This window comes from Herpailurus yagouaroundi, unplaced genomic scaffold (genome assembly GCF_014898765.1).
Source record: "Herpailurus yagouaroundi ecotype Mexico unplaced genomic scaffold, PumYag 28, whole genome shotgun sequence".
Taxonomy (NCBI): Eukaryota; Metazoa; Chordata; class Mammalia; order Carnivora; family Felidae; genus Herpailurus; species Herpailurus yagouaroundi.
This window is the reverse complement of record NW_024412376.1, coordinates 78326717-78348785: the sequence shown is the minus strand read 5'-3', so window position 1 is coordinate 78348785 and position 22069 is coordinate 78326717. Positions and strand designations below refer to the sequence as shown.

The window sequence follows — 22069 nt, the reverse complement described above, 5'->3', positions numbered from 1 at the left end:
TGGATAACTATTTAAGAATAACTATTTAAGTGACTAATTAGAATAATGTGGGAGTTATTTCAGCAATGCTCGAGGTATCTTCAACTCTGAACTCTAGCTATGGGACTGTTTTAGTTTCATTATGCTGCCATAGCTACACTTAATCCATTCCACTGTCACAGAATGTTTATTTTCCACATTTCCAGCCCATTAACATCTCTAATGCAACATGGGTTTTTACAACCACTCCCAGTCTCAAAATTGGTGAGTACTGTTTATCAAACACTTCTGACATCTCTGTTTAGGAAGCAGAGGAAAGACCTTCCCAGGAAGTGGATTTGGGCCAGGTAACTCAGTCTGTATCCATAGAGGGACAAAGATATTTTGTAGCTTCTTTGCACCATGAGGGGGATGAACCAATATCCTAAGCATGTTGGCATCTCTATTTTGGGAAATTGTAATCTGGAGAGATGATTATAGGAAATATGCTAGGTGGCTTCAAGCATTTTGAAGAAGTCTGCAGAGAGCCCTTGTTCCAAAATATTCCGGAATGCTAAGTGAGAATAAATGGGTACAAAGCCCAAGCTGGCATATTTTAGTTTGATGAAAAAATGACTTTCTAACAATTGCATCTGTCTTGCCATGAATAAGCTGCCTTTAGTAATAGTAAACTGCCTTGGATCATCTCATGGTGATGTCATCCAAAGGATTCCTAACCCAACTGTAAAATCAGATCAAGTAAGCCCATTTGAACTCTGAGAATCTGATTCTATGAAAGTTTTTATCATAAGCAAAGCACAAAGAAATTTGAATTCCATATTTGAAGGAAAAAATTTAATATATTTTATCTTATTATACATTTTCCCTAAATTACAAAGTCAATAGCTGCAAATATATTCTGCTACAAAGCTTTCTGTAAGAAATATCTCTATAAGAAAATACATCTCATTAACATTTCCTGTAAATAAATTACTTCAAATAATAATTTTGGGATGTACATAAGGGAAATAATGCAAAAACCAGATTGTAGACGTAATTGCTATATAGGAAATGCTTGACTGAAATGTTCCATTTTTCACGTTGCCAAGCTTATAGAAACCTGTTTGTACAGACATTGGTTCTTGGATAGATCAGCTTATAATTTTTGTTTTAGCAGACATGTGGGGAAAATGTAAATCTTAATCACCCTAGTAAGTGTGTATGGGAAGCTGAAATTTTTAATAGATACGCAGACTCAGATTCAATTTCTACTGAGAAAACTTGAATTTGAGACTGCAGAAGGGGTTGAAGTAAAAGAAAATTAAGGAGTGACTTTCAGTCTATAAAAGAAAAGGTCAAAAGTAACAACTATAAGATAACATTTTTGCTTTATGCTCTAGACATAATATTTAGAACTGAGTAAAGTAAAAAAGTGATAAAATGGTTTCAAAGAATTTCGAGACTGTGGTTCCTATAGGTTAGCAATATGTAGATTTTACAAGTTATTCCATTTATATTTTTAATTTCAACGGCTGCAGAAAACGGAAACACTATCTTTGGCAAAAAACAGCTATTGCAGACAGAAACTGGTACGGAAATTTCAGATGGTGCCATTGGCAAGTTAGAAGCTTATCAAGGGCAATGGAACCTCACTATACTAACCTGCATTGGGAATCCATTTCATGAAACCTCCTATTATTTTAGGACCTCAAAAATATAAAATAAATACTCTGAGGTCAATTAGCAACCTACACAGAATTCATCTGCATAGTAAATATTGTGATAGCAAACCCCATGGAAAACCTCCATTTAGGTTGTGTGGCTTTGCGCTTCAAATATGAATAGTCAGTTTTGTGCTTCAGATGTACGATCAACATGTTGCCAAAACCTCAGTATTTGCCATTTTTTTTCCATTTCCTTTGTGTACTTCTGTCCAGGGCAAATATAGATCAAGTTTCTATTATCAGCTTTAGCCAACTATACTGCAGCATGTGCAAAGAATAAATGTATTTATCAATCTAATTCTATCAAACATAGGGAATGCCAAAGCTTCAAAAAATAACAATTAGCATTGATTCTGTATTTTGGACACCTTGAAAATTTTTGCAAACTATGAAATTCTGCTCGGTACTATTCACAATTTATCAGGATAGTTTGGAAAATGAAATATATTCAGGGTAGGAATTACATACAATCAAGAAAGATACAATGTCATTCTTTTAGAATGTGAATGCACTCTTTTTGTCTTCTACTGGTTCTTATTAATTACTGATGCAACTAAATATTTGAAAAACGTAAATAAACAGTTTGAAGAAAAACAAGTTTTGTTTTTCCTAAAGACCTTCATAAAGGGCTTGCAATAATTTTGAAATTATTTGGAAAATACTGACTTTTTTTTCTTATCTACCAAGGCCTTTCACTGAGCAGTAGAAGTAGTGTTCCAAACTAAAAGGTGATTCTGCGTTGCAAATTAACTATGTTCCAGGACTTCATTTCCTATTTAACAACTCTTTTTACAGAAGAGCCTATTGTATGCCAAGGTATACAGGGACTATTTTGTTAAACTATAACTTTGAACTAGAAATATGGCTTTTAGGTTATTTCTATAGGCAATCACCAATCTGAAGGAAACCAATCCTCCAGCACAACCTAAACTCTGGGAAAGTCACATGGTATCCGTAATTTTCACTGTGTGCTTTTTTCAGTAATAGCATCTTCACAAATGTGTACATTATTTACATAAACAAGTTGCATAATGGAAACACATTGGTTGTACTACATTTGTCACCCTTTCTAATCTGCTTATCCTCTTTTCCTTTTCCTCCCTCTCTGTGAGCTCTATATTCTTAATCACATTCCTTATTTTTTAGCCATTCTTCTGAGATCCAAATCCTATTTTCCACCATGCCGTAATGCATTAAATACACAGATTCACAGTCTGCTAGCATTGATTCTCCTCAGAGGTGATCATATTTTCTGACACACGTGGAGTCTGGCTTTGGAGGAGTAGGTGGCATCTTTCCATACTTTACATGACAGGCCCTTTGCGCAGTCACACCGCTGGAAAATTTCCAGCCCGTGAGAACCCTTCTTGCGCTGTTTGGTACAGACTTCCCCCTGATGGAGCACTGGTTTGCATATTTTGGTCCAGAAGTGACGAGCACAGCAAAACCCTTCAATGCAGTCTGACGATCGTAGGCAGGGGTCTCCTTCATGCCCTACAGAGATGATGGCCAAAAGATATTATCATCACACTTGAGAAAAAAGTTCTACTTCTCACTCAGAAGCACATAAGATATTTGTGCTTGTACTTCCTTCCATGAAATTATCATTACTATGGAAAGTCTTGGATTCATATCAATCGGGTGTCTCTCTAATCATGTCAATCCATTATCATTCATTTTGATTATTTGCTCTCTGCATATCAAGTTCTATGAATAGCTAGGACTTTACTTTGGCATGGTCTGCTTTTAGATATTTCCCTGATCATGTCTGTTGTTTTTTTTTTTTTAACTAGGTAAGTGAAAAATAAGTAAATAAAAAAAAAGTGCTTTCAAAGTAATTAATTTGATACCTTCCTGGAAATATAAATAAACCGATTCAAGGAGAAAGCTGAAATTCTCAGGAACTCCTACAACCATGTATCAATGTCTAGCCAGCAAACAGAAACTTAAACTATAAGGTGTTTAACGCAGAGAAGCAGACATACAGGTAGTGAGTGGCAAGGCTAAGAAGCACCAGAGGATGGTAAAGCAACAGAGCAGGAAACCACTTCCACATATAGGCTGGAGGGTCCGAAGGAGAAGGTCATGTCAGAATCTGGAATCTGCAATCACTAGCTATGACTAGAATCCCAACAGGCCCACCTGGCAGGCGCTGAAGCCCCAGGGAAATACAGTTCTGCCAGAAACATCACCTGAAGCAGGCTTAGCATGTTGGCTTTTTTCTTTCCCTGCTTCTCTCCCACAGCCAAACCCGCATGGCCAGAAGCCACCTGACAGGGAGCCTAGAACATGCAGTCTATAAAGAGCTGTGATACAGAGTGGAGTAGTGAAAGGGCAGACAGCCCCAAGGTCAACCAAGAACGCTTCATTAAAAACATATGGAAGAACAAATCTGGATATTTAACTCAGAAAAATGACTAAGTCAGCAAAGAACAAACACACATATCACAGTTGGGTTGCCAATAAACTTCTCTGTAATTTTGCCAGATTGTAAATATTTTAGGCTCTTTTAGGCTATGTTATCTGTCACTCCTCAATTCTGCTACATATCAGAAAAGCAAATATAAGTAATGCCTAAATGAATAGGCAAGGCTGTGTTCCAATAAAACATTATTTACAACAAAAGGCAGCAGGACAGATTTGGCTCACAGGCCATGATGTGTCAATCCTGGTCTAAAGGATTATCTGTCGGCCCAGATATAACCAATCCCCCTCTGTGATATGGGCACAACTCACTAGCCATTGTCATAAGAGTTCTTCCTAGTTGCCACCAGAAAATTACACATAAGGGGTGCTTGGGTTGCTCAGTCAGTTAAGTGTCTGACTCATGATTTCTCCTCAGGTCATGATCTCATGGTTTTTGGGGCTGAGCCCCGCATGGGGCTCTGCGCTGACAGTGCAGAGCCTGCTTGGGATTCTCTCTCTCTCTCTCTCTCTCTCTCTGCCCTTCCTCCATTTATGGGCACACGTGCATGCATTCTTTCTCTCTCTCTCTCTCTCTCTCTCTCAAAATAAACTTTAAAAAAGAAAAAAATTACACATAAAACTATATAAAAATATTAGTAAATTTGAAACTGTACTGTGACATAGATATCTGTTGGAATAACGAAGGATATTCATGTAATAACAGATGTATGTTAATTTGATGGAATAGAAATAGGAGATTGGGTAAAAGATGTAGGTCTTCAGAGAATTGTAGATAGAGGATAATTGAAGAGGAGTTGTTCATCTCCTTATCACTATCCATGTCAACAATAATATTCCAGGTCTAATAGGTCAGATACTTTATAGAATACTAGCTCCTCTGGGCATGCAAATGTGGGGAAATGGTTTTGTAGTCAAGAAATATGGGGAAGTAGGGGTGTTTAAAAATTTAATCCGTTTTCCTCATTGCTGGACTTCTGACAGCCTTCGATATACCAATATTTATTATATAAAATTCTCAAAATGGGAATATGCATTATTACAAACCCTTTTATTCAAAGAAGGTCTTAACAGAGTAATGCTCCACACTTGTTAAATGCGTCCTTTAAAAATAGACATGTTTCATGCCTTTAAATTTTTACTATTAGTATTTAAGTTTAATAATTTCATGTTTTCAAATTTTACTGTTAGTGATTAGGCTTCCCAAATATTTTGATACAAGTAAGGGGAATTTTATGACCATACATAATTCCACTAGAAACCAATTATTTTTGATAAGTTGGCTTATGAATAGTATAATATGTGGTTGTGTATTGAAATAAAATTTCTGTAAAGGTGAGAAAAAGGTATAAAAGACTAGGGATTTAATCATATGACAGCAAACATTTAAAGGCAGGACTGTTTAGAAAATGGCATGATTGATCAGGGTGCTGTAGTTATTTTACTATGCATTTTCTAACAATTTAAGATCTCTTAGAAACCTGCAGGATCCTCATAATTAAGAATAAATTAAGAATTCAGTTAAAATTTTGCCATTAAAGTATCTTCCTTGTATTTTTTCTAAAATCAAAGCAATGAATTACCTATATTTTAATTTTACTTCTTTTAAAAACAAGAAAAAGTAAATGTACAACTACAGATAGCCTACCTTTTATATGTGACATCTTAGTGTGTGGTCTTCCTAGATTCTGCCATCCCAAGTCGTGGTTTGAGTAATGACCATGGTTTCGATCTCTGTGTCGAGTGCCATCCAGAGCTGGGATGTGAGGGGTTAAGATGCTCTCAGTGACAGGGATGCAGATGCCTGGAGATGGAAGGTAAGCAGTTAGACTTCTTCAATTCTATAAAGTATGGCTCCTATCTAAGTATGATGCTGATATGAGGTATGAAGTTATATTCTGTCTCTCTCTCTCTCCTCTATTGAACAATTCATTTATTTACATAAAGATTAAATTGTATTATTTAATATGAAATAATATTAAATCGTTTGGTTTGAGCTGGGCTCCCTTCATTTGAATCTTGTCTCTCTCAAGACCAAATGACTGTGGGCAAAAATAGGAATTAAAACATTGCATTAAGTTATTGTGAATATGTGTGATGTGCTTACAATAGTGACTTAGCAAATATTAAATTAATATTAGCTATTAGTACTTTAAAAATGTCTGACCAGACATACACCTTCAGTATCCAGTTTCCTTTGTTCAATCAACAATATAATCCTAGTTTTCATTGTAAACACCCTGAATGGTATGAGGCCTTTCTTCCCTTCACCTGACCACAGTACTTCCAATAGGACTCTGTCCAGAGGTCAGGAGCAAGTATAGGAAAAGGAGTATGATCATATTGTTTCACATGATTAAGTTTATGTCTATGATCACTGGCTATAATTATTTAATGATTTTATCATGTATTGTCTGTGATTCTTTATTTCATCATTAACGCTGAATTGTCTGCCTATAAATTCATGGAGATTGGGGGAAGTCATGCTTATGGAAAGGCTAGGGAATAGACTCCTGTGTTTCCTTTTGGAGGAACAAATCACTCCCTCCCTATAAGTGTGGTGCAGGGTGGAGCCTTTAAAAGAAGACACCTTGAATAGAAGAATTAAGGTATGACATGAATATGCAACTGGAAGAGGGACTCACCACTGTGTTGCTAAATCACAGCAGGTTCTTTGGTCTTTTGCATGTATTCACTCGTGTTTAGTGGAATAGAATATCTAGCTATTTATATACAACACTTCAACATGGCAAATCCTAGATCACCATAAATTGTACGATATACAAAGTGATCAGAGTCCAGGAAAACTAGGATTTGGAAGGTAATCCAAGTAATTGTACACATATCTAAACCATGATCCGATCCCTGCCAGTTTTGAAAGACTCCTTACATTTCAGGGGCTGGCTAAGGAGAATTTGGTCTAATTTGCTAAGCAGCTCTCACATAAAAAGAAAGAGGCCTATCAACATTGAACTAGATCTTACCATTATTACAGCGGGTACCAGGACAACACATGCCATCTCTGTGGCAGCGCTTCTTTTTTCTTCGACACACCATGCAGGCCGATGATCCTTGGTGGGGACTATGGCAGTATCTCCCAATTTCACATTCCTTATCACTGCTACAAGGGTAGGCCTGTCATAAAGTAGAACAACAACACCAAATGCAAAGTAGATTAGATCTTGTAACACTTAAAAAAAACTTACTGCAACAAATCATAACGGGAAATAAATCACAATACGTTTCTCATCAAAGGAAACATGCTGTTGTAGTAATGTTCTGAGCATATATCCTACATAGTGACACTTTTTTGAGAACCTTATAAATACTGATTGTTGATTATAACAAAGATAATGTTGATGCTATTCATATACTTTTGTTGACACAACTTTGGAATTGGAATTTAGATTTTGTGTTGATCAATGGAGCTTTTAAGGGTAACTTTGAGAGCTCAGAAATAGTTGTAATTGTTAAATTTTTAAAAACATTTATTTATGTTTTAGAAAGATAGACAGAGCGTGAGCAGGGAATGGGCAGAGAGAGGGAGACACAGAATCTGAAGCAGGATCCAGGCTCTGAGCTATCAGCACAGAGACTGACTCTGGGTTGGAACTTAAAAAGGGTGAGATCACAACCTGAGCAGAAGTCGGATGCTCAACCGACTGAGCCACCCAGGCACGCCAGTTGTAATTGTTATACTGCCACTGATTTAAGGCATAAATAAAACAGTCAGCCTAGCTATGCTGTTTTTTTATCCATGAAATTGGATGAGGGGGAGGTTAAAAAAAAAACAAAGGGTTGTGCTAGAAGCTAAAACATATCTTCTGCCCAGTTATAGAACAAATATATTAAGAGGGACTCCCTGCAATTCCTGCCTATGAGGACCATGGCAGAGAACCACTTCCAGAACTGTTTGAGGTTATGAGCTGCTTGGCACAAGGAAATCAAGGAGCAGGGTCCTCATTCCAAATGTGGTGATGAACAGCAAGGGAGTTCCAAATGGTCAGAGAAATAAATGCTCAACTCCAATTGCAGCATGTTCTCAGGAAACAAAAAGGCAGACTCTTTACATACAAAAATAACCCTATGGGCTACTGCACCTTCAGTGCAGAAAGGACTCTGTTCCTACATTTCTCACCAAGGGAGGTACTTAAGCAGTGCCCCATATTATCTCCCAAAGTGAAAATATAATCTCCAGTTATGTATTCCTGGCCTGTTGGAAGTTTTTGGAACACTTAAATGTCTCTGTTTGCAGAGACTGAGTTGAGAAACAGCATTGTCACACCACACATCAAACTCCCTCATATTTTGAAGCATGTTGACAGGGAGACTTATTTGTAAGTTGTTTTTCTTTTCTTTTTTGTAGTTCTTTTCTGTTTTCAGAGTCAGGCATGGTTATTTTTTTTATTGAAAAATATAAAAAGTAAAAAAGAAGCCATGTAGTTGTTTTTAAGCACACATAAATGGTACAAATGTAACATTTTTATGACTCTCAAATAAGTAGTGTGATTTGAGTGCTTTGCTAATGAAATGAGGTTTGATGACCCATGTCTGTGTGAGTGGTCTATTTCTTTTCCCTTGTCTTTCTTTCTCCCTCTCTTATACTCTCTTTCTCCCCCTGCTCTTTTCCTGCTAAGTGTGGCTACAGTCAATCCCCACGTATTTTCTGTTTAGATCTGATTCTCTTCATTTTGGCAGAGAAAATAAATGTGAAGCTGACATGAGAGTCTGAAAACTACATGTTCTATGGGAAAAATTATAACGTCAGCATTATTACAATTTACCGTTTACCCTCAAGAGAAAATAGAAAAATCATGAATTTCAAGTTGAAACTGCTTTTGAAGGATTGAACAGTGGTCATGCTTGATGCCTACATTATAATTGGAGCCAGATAAAGCTATCAAGTGAATTTGCATATTGTTGTCCCATTCTGGATCTCCCTCATCAGGCTTAAGAGAGAATATGAATTAGGGTAAATTCAGAGTATTAGGCCATTTTTCAAAAATCCAAGACTGATGAAAACAAAACAAATGTCACTTCCCGCCTTGCCACACTCTCTCCCCGAAGCACTTTACTTCCTTCATATTTAAACCCATTAATTTTGATTGAAATACAATTCACATGTTTCTGATTCATTTACATTTATTTCATCAAATTGTTTTGCAAGAAACATTTGATGTCTTACAAGTTTTTTTTTTCCCTTCCTCAAAAATAGGACATGTTCTTTCAATGGAAATAAACATGTGCCACCTAAAACAGCACGTGAAATTTACAACACAAGCAACAAATCTTCAAGGGATTCTGAATATAGAATAATATTTGATTCAATTACTAAAAAAAAGTCTATATGGTAAAAAACGAGTTGTTTGCTAAAAGTAGCAGTTCATTTATGCAGAAAATTGTGGAAGGCACATCATTAACTTCCCATTATCAGATGGTGGGAAATGGAAAGTATTTGAAATGGAAAATATTTGATGCAGATGATATTGCAAAAAGTTAAATGTACAGTAGTCCTTTATTTGAATGGGGTCACAATAAAATTCTCACAAGTTTTTCAGAGGGAAACTCAGTTGTTCTAAGAGGTAAAATATACTGGAGGATGTGTAGTTTTATTATGCATGTATATTACACCTATATATATTATATATAAGTTGGCTTTAAATAGAAATGACACAGGCAGAAAACCATGCGGAATTTTTTGTGATAAAAGATTATCATTAATGTGATGTTGCACTTGAAATGGAATCCCAGAACACAACATTAAGAGCAATTCTTTGACAATTAAGATAAAATTTTAGTAACTGAAATTCAAGGTTATACAGCTTCTAGTATGCTTATAAAACTGCTTGCTCCAATAAACAGCCTTCAAATATAAATGAAATTAAAAAAATGATAAGACACATTGACTGAAGCAGGCTTTTGGGAAAGCAAATAATATGGGGGCATGCCTTACCTTCTGATATCAATGTCGCCCAGCCCAGATCTCCTCAGCCATATGGTTTCCTTTGGCATAACCATTAGCAATAAAACATAGAACATGAGAAAATATGGATCGGAACCATTAATAGCAATTCTTGTATTTTCGGCCTCATACATGATTTTTCAGTAAAGAGTTTGAAACAAGACTATTTTCATCTCAAGTATGAGGGCTCTGCAGCTTGCTATTGTTTTTTCTCCACATATCCCCCTTTAACATGTCTGGAAACGGTATCCTTGTAGGCAAGAGAGGAAGGGAGGTAGAATGAGGGAGGAAAAAAAGGGACGAAGGGAGAGAGGCGCACGGATAAAGTAGCTACAGAGGATCCTGAAGAAGTGAGGACTGTGGCAATTAATAGACCACTAAAGGGAATTACATACATTAGTGAAAGTGCCATTCAGATACTTTTCCATAGAAAAAAAATCTTTATTTTCCATTTACTTTGGACTCGGAAGGCTGTTCCTGTTTCCATTTGTTGATGGTTTTATGACAAACAAAAAATGAATTTGAGTATCTTAGTCTAAGTTTCCATTTAACAAAAACAATAATATGCCTGCCTGTTACTTATTTTTATAAATTAACAAGAAGACTGATTTTTTTTACCTCTATGGAAATTATTAATAGTGAATTTGTATGGCTCTTCATTTACTTGTCAAGCGAACGGTCTGAGGAACAGTGAAATTTGGTTGCATGATCATCCAGGAATACTTGCCTCCATGAAAAATCATTCCTGACTTAGTGTCAGTCACAATGAGGAGATAGATTCGTTTGAAATTCCTAATAATAGCAGGTGATAGGCCATAAATTAAGAATGTTTGAGAGCTGTCCATGATCAGGTCAAAAAGCAAAGAAGTTTTGCCCAACCCCCTTTCCAGGCTAAAAATAGAGTGTTTTCTAGTTATTATTACAGCCAGGACCTGAACTAAAACAGAGTGAACATGTTGGGCACGGCTTGAAAATCAAGTCCATCAAAAATGAGCATTTCTTTTTAGTATGAAGGATTTTTTTTTTTTACATCCATTTACTCTGTGCGAATTTGGAATCATTATTTAAAATTTTAGCAATGAAGTAAAGAGAGCTTAAGTGATTTCTGCAAATAAGTCCTATGTGCTCAATAGCAGAGAATTCGGGGATTCGGGGCCTACCCTGGCTTTCAGGCCTCCCTACAAGGTGTCATGACTGGAGAGCATTTACCAGTGACGGTTTAATGCACACACAGAGAAGGGGTTTTCAGTGCTGACCTGTGTGCCGAATTTAGAGATTAGAAAAATAAACTTGGCCACTTCTCTCTCTAGAAGCCTCCAAATACCAACAGCATGTCCGGGTGCAGCTGTTGGAAAGACGGAATACTGGCGGACAACACAGACAATGCCGTAAACAACATTTTCTCATTTCATTCCTTGACAACGGTTTTATGTCCACTTAAATTCAAGGTAATCAGAGTTACAAGTAAAAGCCCTTCATGTGATTAATGATAATTCAATAATATTCTAATGAACGAAATAAAACGAAATGTTAATGCATCTTATTTGAACTAATTGAGCCTGTTTTTTTTTTTTTTTCTTTCAATTATTCTCAGAACTGCGAGGAAAAAATACCTGTTAATTTGAGAGTAAGATTTAGGGTTGAATTTATTCTTAGTTTTCAACAGTTGTCCATCCCTTAAAACATGCAAATGCAACAATGACATCATCAAATCCCTACGAATAATGAAATGAGAAAAATATCTAGGTATCTCAGCAGCACTGGCTACTGAACAGACCTTTGGCCACAACTGAAACCTTAGTTTAACTCCCAAGGTTTCAAAATAATGACATTGTTCCTGTTTAATGATGGGTAGGAAAAAAAAAAGGAAGGGAGAAACATCACATAGTGTTCATGTGGGATGGCCACCCATCCGGATTCTTGCAAGACCGTCCCAGTTTTGTTGTTGTTGTTTTAATCGGGACAATCCTTTGTCCCCGCAAGCACTGTTTGTAACAATCGGAAGTTTTCTGGAGCCAGAAAAACATCATCAGCTGGGCGGGAAGAAGAAAGCCTGCAGGGGGACGACCCAGCTGTGGGAATGAAAAACATTTGGGGCGAGTGCATAGAAGGAGGTAGCAGCAAAGGGCTGGGGACTCGAAGGTCTGGGGTCTCAAAGGGAACTTAGCAGAAGGTTGGCAATTAACATTTGGGAAACCAGATGGGACGGGCTCCCCACCCCCAACTCAGTTCTTAGAGAAAAGATAATTTCCCTTGCCCAACATTCCATATGATAGCTCTCTGTTTCAATGAATATACAAGCTTTGCTACCGTTTAAGGTGGTGATTTCAAAATCAAACCTTAAAATTGCAGCTTCGGGAGATGCAGGGACATAGAACTCAAGCTGGCTAATGTGCACTCGCATGGTGCATGCCAAAGGCAGTGCAATCGGATCTTTTCCTTTGTCCACAATTACCTCTAGGGGATAAGGGTGTATCTTTGAGGATTCCTGAACATAAGGCCAGGAGGATTGAGCTATATTAAATTCGAGGGGAAAAGTTCAGAAATTTCATGATGTTCTGGATGTGTGCCATAGGTTCATTAAGGCAGCTGTTTGGGTATTCATTCAATATTCAATAGTTGTTTGTTTAGCATGTATTTATTGAACACCAGCTACAATCCAGACACAACTAGTTCTGTGATCTACAAATGTTCTGCCTGCACTATCCATAAAACAATTTTGAAAACTATGTATCCTCTCACGTGCGTAACATGTAACATTTTTCAGCACAAGTTTAGCTAGCTTTATTAATGTGACACATAATGCTAAATATTTTATAAGATGAAATTCACAGTAATGGTTAGTTTTAGAAAACGTTCAGTTAAATTTTGAAATATACAAGTCATCACAACTATTTTGGATGTTCTGTATCCATAATTTTCCAACCACGGCGAAGCTTCACTTTTAAAGAATTAATGACAAGACAAGGAGAGATGTGTTTAGGATGCCTAATCAACCACTAAGAACATCATTGTTAAGCCAATACTCCAAATTCTACTTTCATCTGTCATCCATAAAAGGTTTTATACTGCTGGTTAATGCAGTATATCAAGATTTGGAATGCATGACGATTTTGCCTTTCTTTCCACATAAAATGGCAAAAGGCTTATTGTAAACACAGGCACATTCCCAGACAATTGTAAGGAAAAAAAAAAATCATGCAAGTTAAGGATATGGAAATCAATTTCCTTAAAACAATTCATGCTGTGCACACTGTGGAAAACCTTTGGGTATCTCTTCCACATATTCGTTTTAAGGCTTGGATTGTTAGATATTTGGTTTTGACATAGAAGTGCAGAGCTGAGAGACTTCTGCTAATGCCTCCTGGATTATAAATTAGGAATGATGGATTTCTGCCAGTGGTCCATTAACTTCCCCAATCTGTTCAGAAAAATCTCACTTAAATCCTAAGAAACAATAATTCTATGAAATCAAGGCAAAGTCCTCTCTAAGTTGGGTTGCTCCACCCTGTTCTCTGTATATCATTAAGCAGAGGAGATAGCAGGGAGTTCTCTACTTGGAACACAGACCACATGTTCAACTGTAACATGTTCATTGCTACTATTGATCAGGAGACAGGTGGGGAAAGCTAACCCTTTCCATAAGGTCTCAGCACTTAGAGAAATCTAAACCTTGTAGTCTACCTGATTTTCCTTTTGCCTGTTTTTGACCCATTTTCTTCTCATTTGGAACAGATAGGACGAGAACACTTGCATGCTCAGAAAGCAGCATCTCAGGAGTGCTTTTGCAGCAATGGTTGGAGCCCTTTATACTCCTTATATCATTATAAAGCCCGTTGTAGTTCTGTGATTGGTGGAGTATAATTGTTCTAGCCAAAACAGAGGAAGAAACTACACAATTTCAAGTTTTCTTCCAAATCCAGGATTGAAGGCCTACAATATAAAATTTTCCATGTAGCCTCACACATTTTTCTGACCTCATGACCTTCAGAAAGGTAACATGGTAGGAAGAATTTTGGGGTCCTACTACAGTTTGAATTATGCCCCCATGATTGATTGTTTTAAGTTACTTAACTGAGAACAGTCTCAGTTCTCTCCTTGATAAGGCAGATAGCATTTCTACCTTCAGCAACATTTCCCTACTTACCAAATCTTTAAAATCTCACAGGGTTTCTTTAAAAACAAATTGTTCACAGACTCCTCATAGAGATTCTAATTTTGTGAATTGGATACGGTCCAGGAGCCTGTATCATTAATAAATTCTGTCCTGGTAGTCATAGATACAGTAAGATAGGGAAACATTTCTCTATAGACTTGTTACAAAGATTAAGGATGCTTCTTGCATATATATCATGGAGAAAATGCCTGGTCTCTATGAGATATGGACTGAATATTATCTCTGATAGACAGGGGTCTAAGCGGGGAATTGGTTCCCCGACATCACCATGAGTCTAAGTAAGAGATTCGCCGACAACAGCTACTTCCAGGCAGGTTCACCTTTACTCCTACTGCTGAGCCACTGTGCTTCGGGGTAGGCTTGAGAATTTCGGAGACTACATGAAAAAATAAAGTAACACATAACAAACATACCAGTGCACTTGGGGAGATACACAGTGTAGACTCAGAGCTATCAACACACCCGTTGTAGCTGGACTGTTTCATATCCTCATGTGGTGTGCACCTGTGTCTTGTTGGCAAGACACAGCTTTGCAGTTTTCTTTGGATCTCGTATCCCGTGGGTCTTTACAAAACAACTACTTTTTCTCCCCGTATCAAGTATGATAAATAGATGGATGTGTGTTCTCATTATTTCCTATTTCTGGTAGGGCATCAAATTTCCCTGTCCAGTGAAAAATCACATTCAAACTTCAAATATTGAAGTCCAGGTAGGTATGAAAACTTAACATACTTTCTTTAGGATTATAGAGTAAGTAAACGTTGGTAAATATTTCTGAGCCTGAATGTAAACGCTTGTGAATTTTAAATATTATATGGGGGCGCCTGGGTGGCTCAGTCGGTTGAGCGTCCGACTTTGGCTCAGGTCATGATCTCATGGCTCGTGAGTTTGAGCCCTGCGTCCGGCTCTGTGCTGACAGCTCAGAGCCTGGAGCCTGCTTTGGATTCTGTGTCTCCCTCTCTCTCCGCCCCTAACCCACTTGCATTCTGTCTCTGTCTCTCTCAAAAATAAATAAATATTAAAAAATATTTAAATGTTACATTAGTTGGAGACATTTTTCATTTCTAAAATCATGGTTTATGAATGACGATAAAGAAATCCAGTGAAGATATATATTAATCTGTGTATACAGGTTTCTGTGTGTGCATAAGTTATTAATTGCATTTTTTCAGGAAGTACATCCAAGAAAAGTATAGCAGAATTTACCCATGGAAGGTTGGACAGAATTACTGAGAACTGAGAAGAGGAAAATTTTAGTTTCCATGTAAAGTCTTTTAAAAATTTTCTAATTTTCACGTGGTGTATTATCTATTAAAATTAATACAATTTTTAAAGGAACTAATTTTAAGAGCTTCAATGTGAAGTTTCTTTTTCCTTGCTAATTTATGCCTCCTAGCTCTTGTATTAGGAAGTCTTGGAAGAACTTGGGTTTCCTAGAGTCAGGATTTCTTGCAAGAGTATCAAGAATCCAAGCTGAAGTTTCTTGATTAAAATTTTTCTGTTTTTATTGATGTGACCTTATTAGCAGAGTCAGATCATTAATACATTTAGATTATATACACATACAAATAATCCATCGTCCCAACAATTCCTTGAAGTGATGTTTATAGTATTGTTCATTTAGAATAGAACATGCAAACTTTACATTTCTCTGGTATCATTTCTCTTCCCCGCAGTCTATTCTGATTATGAGGAAACAGTTGATGAAAGCCAATAGAACTGAAAAGTTTGTTCTTTTACGGCTGGGAAGATGGGGAAAAAAATCACAGCATATAATCCTCAATATTTGTTTGCAGTGAAAAGACCCAATTTCAATGTAAGAGCCACTTTAGGCTCTGTATAAATATTGATTGAAAATACAAAATATTACCATTCAAATTTAGAGTCATGAGCAAGAAGGCAGGCCTGCGTTCTATCCCTCCAGGTGTGCTGGGAGGAGAAACAATGACTTGCGAAGAAACAGGGCCCCATGTGATTCCCCAAATGGTTGGAGCAAGGGGTTTACTTAATTGTTACAGACACAAAGATTGAATTGACTAAAAACCTTTGGCTTAAAAAAGTAGGATGCAGAGGTGGTTGACAATTCTAACAAGAATTCTGCTGAAATAACTCCTCTATTTCTACCTCTGCCATTTGGAAGAAAATAAAAAGTAAGTGTATGAAGAATCCTGGACTAGAATCATTACGACATTACACACTACTGACATACGAAGGGACTAAAGTTCAAGTTACATGTGCAGCAGGGGGACGGACTTTAACTCCTGGGCTTTGGATAAGCCAACATGTCTGTTACTGAAGTGAAAGGAATAGAAGTCATTTAATCTATTATTTTGCCATCCTTATTCTTTCCTATTTCCCAGCTTGACTCCTTCCCTAGCCACCCAAGCCAATATTTATATAGCCTGTAAAACAGGTTAGGAATCTGTGCCCCACACCCCAGCTTCATTTTTATTTTTATGGAATGTTCAGTTGATGGGACAGTTCTCACACAGAAATTCATGCAAGGAGCACTCAAAATACACTCATACTGTCATTTCTGGGTTCCAAAGATCAGGACAAACTATATTGAAGACAGTTTGAACTCATTCTCAGAGTCTCTGATGTAACAAAAGGGTTAAAGCATCAGGGTAGAATAGTTGCCTGACTTCCTAATGGATGAAATTACAATAGCTAAGGCTACTCATTTATTTCACACATTTGCAAGATGATTGGGTTCAAAAGCCCCAGCTTGGAGAGTATTTTTGTTTTTAGTGTCTGATAATAGCAATTATATGACCACATGTTGTTTATTAAAATAGAATAATTTTCCAAAAAACAATCGATATCTTGATACACACGTGGTCTTACTTACCAGCCTTTCTACTCCCCTGAACCAATTTAAATTCTTATTGTGTGGAAGAAAGAAGAGGACAGCAAGGACAGCTGGTCAGCAAGGACAAAGCAAACTTATGTTGAGCAAACAGCATGGCATAAAGACATCACTCATTGACTTACAATATATTTTTATCAAAAAATTCTATTTAAATGCTTTGTTAGAAGATTGGAAAAGGAGGAGATTATAAGCCAAAGGACAGATTCTTTGGTTTGTGTGACCCTCCTGTTCAAATCTCAGCCTCAGAAATTTGGTACATCTTGTGATGAAATACTCAATGTGTTAGTAATCCCAAAGAAAACACATTGAAGACGTTGGTCCCCCACGCCACCCACATCCCATTCATCTGCTTTGGTGTGGCAACCAGCACATTCTCAATAGTGCAAGGGAGGTCAGATGATTTGTTACTAGATGAAACAAATGAAATCATGTCTCTGGGCTTAAGTCACTTCCCCTCCATCCCTTGGTCCTTCCAGCCTGTGCAAAGAGTATGCTCCTCTGTATTTCTGCTGCTTCCTTTGTTGGCCTTTGTTCATTACTAGAATCACAGATGTACTGGCATTGGACTCTTTTTAACACCTCTGAGTCTGGCCTCACATTCCAGCAGACTTGTAGAAAATATGGGGCATTAAAGTGTGAGATGGGGAGGGAGGGTGGGAAAGAGAAGTGGAATGCAACTAGGAAAACAAGGACCCTCCACCCCACCTGCCCTGAGGTCTGGAGTAGAGCTGTCCTTCCTCAGACAACCCCACTGCTATGTTGGTTAATCAAAAGTCTAGGCAAACAAATCAAATGAAATTCATTAGCCAAATGGCTAATAGAGTTTTTGTATAACTTTGCTAGGAAATGCTATCTGAGATCTGTCCTGTTTGGTTTTGTTTGTTTTAACTTAAGACAGCTGTGTCATAGTAAAGATGACCAGAACACATTTTTGTTCTCAGCATTACACATGATCCCAATCTACCTCCCCAGCATTTGCATTACACATGCCAGTTCTTTGAGGCTACTTGCACATCCTTTAGCCACACTCCCTCATGACTATGCATTTGTACATATTCTTCTACCAAGAACACCATTCCTCCATTTACTTCCTCATCAGGATAAGTCCAATTCACCATTCAGAGATTATATCAAGTGACTTTATTTGGGGGAACCTTCTGGGTTGGCTCCTCACATCCAGCTGATTCGGACGTCCCATGTCACCTGCACCCTGTTAATACTTCATGCTGATTTGTTCCATGATATAGAGTGTGCTGTCTTAAAGTCTTCCTCTGCCTTCTTTATACTTTTTGATTACAGAAACCATCTTTCATCTCTGTATCCCCAGTGGTCACATCATGCCTGGAATAACAGCATTCCACATTTTGTCCAGTAATGAATTAATGAACGAAGTTTTGTCATAACAGTGTCTGGAAATCTGTACAATGAATTGACAAAATTGCTCACATAAGTACCCATGAGAAGATGGTAAAACAAAAAAAAAAATGAAAGAAAGAAAAGAAAAGAAAAAGAACTTAGAAATTAAACAGTGATTTTTTATATATTTTGAAATAGATTTTTAAAACTTAGCTAAGTTCTACATAAATCAGTAAAACCTACAACTATATAGCTAAGGACATCTTATATGTTTAAGAAGAAAGGAGATTGGTTGGTGAGTAATTTTTCAACCAGCAACTTGGCTTCAAGAGTTTCATTTTGAGCCTCAGATTCACATTTTCAAGTACTCTCATCAATTCCTTTTGCATTACATTCCTATAGCTGATGATATTTTTCACATGTAAAATACCTAAAGTGAAAAGTAGGCTCTTTCATTTCTAAGTGGTATCAATGTCTCTGCCAGAGCAATAATGCCATCCTAGAGGCCATTCACAGTAATGACTCTGGATTTCACCTCTTCCCTAACTGTCCTCAGGGAATTGTTTAAGCCTATTGGTGGATTAGAAACCATGACTCTAAGTACTTCTGAGGATCATACGAAGCTGGTGACATTCCACCCTACATACTTTATTCTAACTTTTCTTTGCCTTTATCTCTCAATATTTTTCTCATTGGTGGATCATACCTGATACTGTTCCTAGTTAACCACCACCACTATGAGGTATTATTGCAAAGATGCAAGAAGGTGAGTGAGTAGTTCACGATGGCTTCCTTTAAACGTCTTGGAGGCACATAGATGGAATGCTAAGGGGATTCAGTTTCCTGGTACACCTTAGTTACAGAAAAATAGCAACCAGTACCTAACAACTAAAGTGATTTTTTTCCCAAATGTGTGTCTCATGGAATGCCACATCAATGCATTTAGGGGCTTCTGACTTGTTTATGATCCTAATGAAATTGAGCTAAACAAGGTTCTCACCAGCCATGTTAAATTAGTTAAATACCATTGGAATGTCCATTTTTATAAGAAAATGTGGACAGTGCTTCTAGATTTTGAACCAAATTTATTTCAAATCCTATCTATATTTCTGTATAAACCAATTCAACTCTTCTCATTATGCCCACACATCAGAATTTTGGAGACACCCATATACTTTTCAGACCCATCTCCCAAGTTTAAAAACTTAAAGAAATTTACAAAGGACTTTATTCAGCCTAAGATAGGTTCATATTTGTATTTGTAGAACAATGAGATGGGCCTATAGCCTGGGCAAAGAGGCAAGAAATAAGACCTCTCCCTTCTAGGTCAAATTTTTTTAAGTTAGATGTTTGCTACATGTTTTGAGTCCAGGCAGTGATGTCACTGTGTGTTTGAAAAAGTTGGGTCTCTATAAGACTCCTGTACAGTTTAGCTTCACAGTCTAGAGACTAGAGTGATTGGATCCCCGTGTTCTGTATGAAGAGGACACAGCTACACCTGGGCACAGCAGGTATCAGACAGGATGGATTACGGTCTGACTCTAACATTTCCTGGGTTTAAATGAGATCACCAGAACTTCATTCACACATGCAAGTCAAGTTGTTTCCACATTAACATCGGATGAAGTGATTTTTATTACCAAACCCAGCACTAGCCAGGCCCTTTTTTGAGGATAGATCAAAAGCACAAGGATCTGGTCATGTGCTGCTTTTCATCTCCCTTCCTTGAGCACAGCACTGCCTAATACACACTGATCAAATTCTGCCTGGGATTTTAAACAGGATGGTCTGGAAAAGCCAAGAATAAGCTCTTGAAATAAGACTGCTCATCCCATAGTAATGAGAATTGGAGCTGTACTTGTGCAAATGGAACACTGAAAACTGTTTACAACTTGAAAATGATGATTCCAAGAAACATTAGAATACCTTTCTTATAGAGAGACATTAAATAACTAACAGCAAATCTGCTAAGAAGTCCAGTTCTGCTTTCTGGGAACGTTCCAAAAAGAAATCACAGAGCTTTAAAACACAGCTTCACAGAATGAATCAGTTAAAAGAGTAATCAGCCAGTTACTGATTATATAATAATAATTAATATTAGTATTTAACACTAACTGTACTTATAGCTGTCTGTCTTCAAAGTAGGAAACTCCTTAAGTATTAACAAATTAACTCCCTCTGTCACAACTGCCAACATATGTTTACACAGCTCTAGGGAGACTTTTATTTAACATCCATGTGTTCTCATCTGGTAATATCTGCAGGAGGATCTTTCCACTGATAGATAAACATATATGGATGTACAGAGATGGGATAATAATACACACCCATGTCCTGCTGTCTGGCTGGTTTACTGCTGAGTCTTCAACCAATACCCAATCAAAAGCAAAAATGTGTTTCCAGTGATAGAGCAGTATGGTTTTCATTGAGGACAGACTTTGCCGAAAATAATACAAAAATTGTCTGGGAATTTGGGTGCATAACCTGGGTGTGGTGAGGATGAGCTTTTCACATTTCTCACTAGAGTTCAGTAACTCTCCACATAACCTCAGCCGAGCCGTGGATCCTTAAATTCACCATCTCACCAGCCAAAAGGACTCCTCCTGCTAACAGATGCCACAGTTGCTATAGCTTTTCTACAAAATGCACACATTTTCATGAGACCCTGAAAATAACAGGCTCATGGAAACTACAGATATTTTGCAGATGTGCCTTTTACAAAAATGATTTCACAATTTGCCTAGGTACTTTATCGATATGTCACTTTACAAACCAACGAAGACCAAAGGCTGGTCTTCATTACAGATTGCAAATTTTGATGGTAATCACTTCCGCTTGGTAATTTCCAAAATTGTAAGCATTCAAGAATTCTACATACTGGATAGTTAATGATTTTAAGGAAGTGTTGTTAACCCTTAGTTTTAATAACAGTATTGCACTTATTTTTAAAAAGTTCTTTTCTCTTAAAGAAAACTGAAATATTTGTGGATCAAATAATCTGGATGTATAGGATTTATTTTAAATTGCGCTGCAGAAAGTGGGGGTGAGTAGGGCAGTGTGGATGAAGCAAGATTAGGTGTGAGTTAAAAACTATCAAAGCTGCAGGATGGGCATGTGGGGGTTCACTCCTACTATTCTCTCTGCTTTTGTCTACGCTTGAAATTTCCAGCAGGAAGAAACTAAAGAACTCCTGAGACATAGGCAAACTCTAATATTTAAGGAGAGCCAACTCCAGATACGATCTGAAATCACTTGGTTCCATACGCAGAGCACAGGCAGCACCCCGACAACGTGGAGTCAAAATTCTCTCCTTCTTCTGACTCCATCCTCACCTTGGAGAGGCTGCAAAAGCAACTTCTGATAAGGCTACATCAGGCTGACAAGACCTCTGGTAGTGTGATTAAACTGGACCTTCCCCAAGCTGGATTATTCACAGTTTACTAAGTGGAGGTGGTGGTGCATTCATTGTATTCATGAATTAGCGCTCCAGCCTCTGATGCTCCAATCTCTAGAATGAAAATTATCCCAGGAGTCCACAGGAAAACACCCATGCCAGGCCATTGCCATCCATTGACTGTTACTGATGGGCTGCTCGT

General features: G+C 37.4%; 1 protein-coding gene across 1 annotated transcript in view; it reads right to left on the bottom strand.

Moving 5' to 3' along the window:
- Window positions 1-791: 791 nt before the first annotated feature.
- The window catches only part of DKK2 (dickkopf Wnt signaling pathway inhibitor 2), a 102577-nt gene continuing 81299 nt past the window's right edge, over window positions 792-22069 (bottom strand). The window contains exons 2-4 of the mRNA XM_040476737.1: window positions 7091-7241; window positions 5755-5910; window positions 792-3176 (exon numbers count right to left, since the gene is read on the bottom strand). Coding sequence (XP_040332671.1) covers window positions 2926-3176; window positions 5755-5910; window positions 7091-7241 — 558 coding nt within the window. The 3' untranslated portion in view covers window positions 792-2925. The remainder of the gene's footprint in view (window positions 3177-5754; window positions 5911-7090; window positions 7242-22069) is intronic.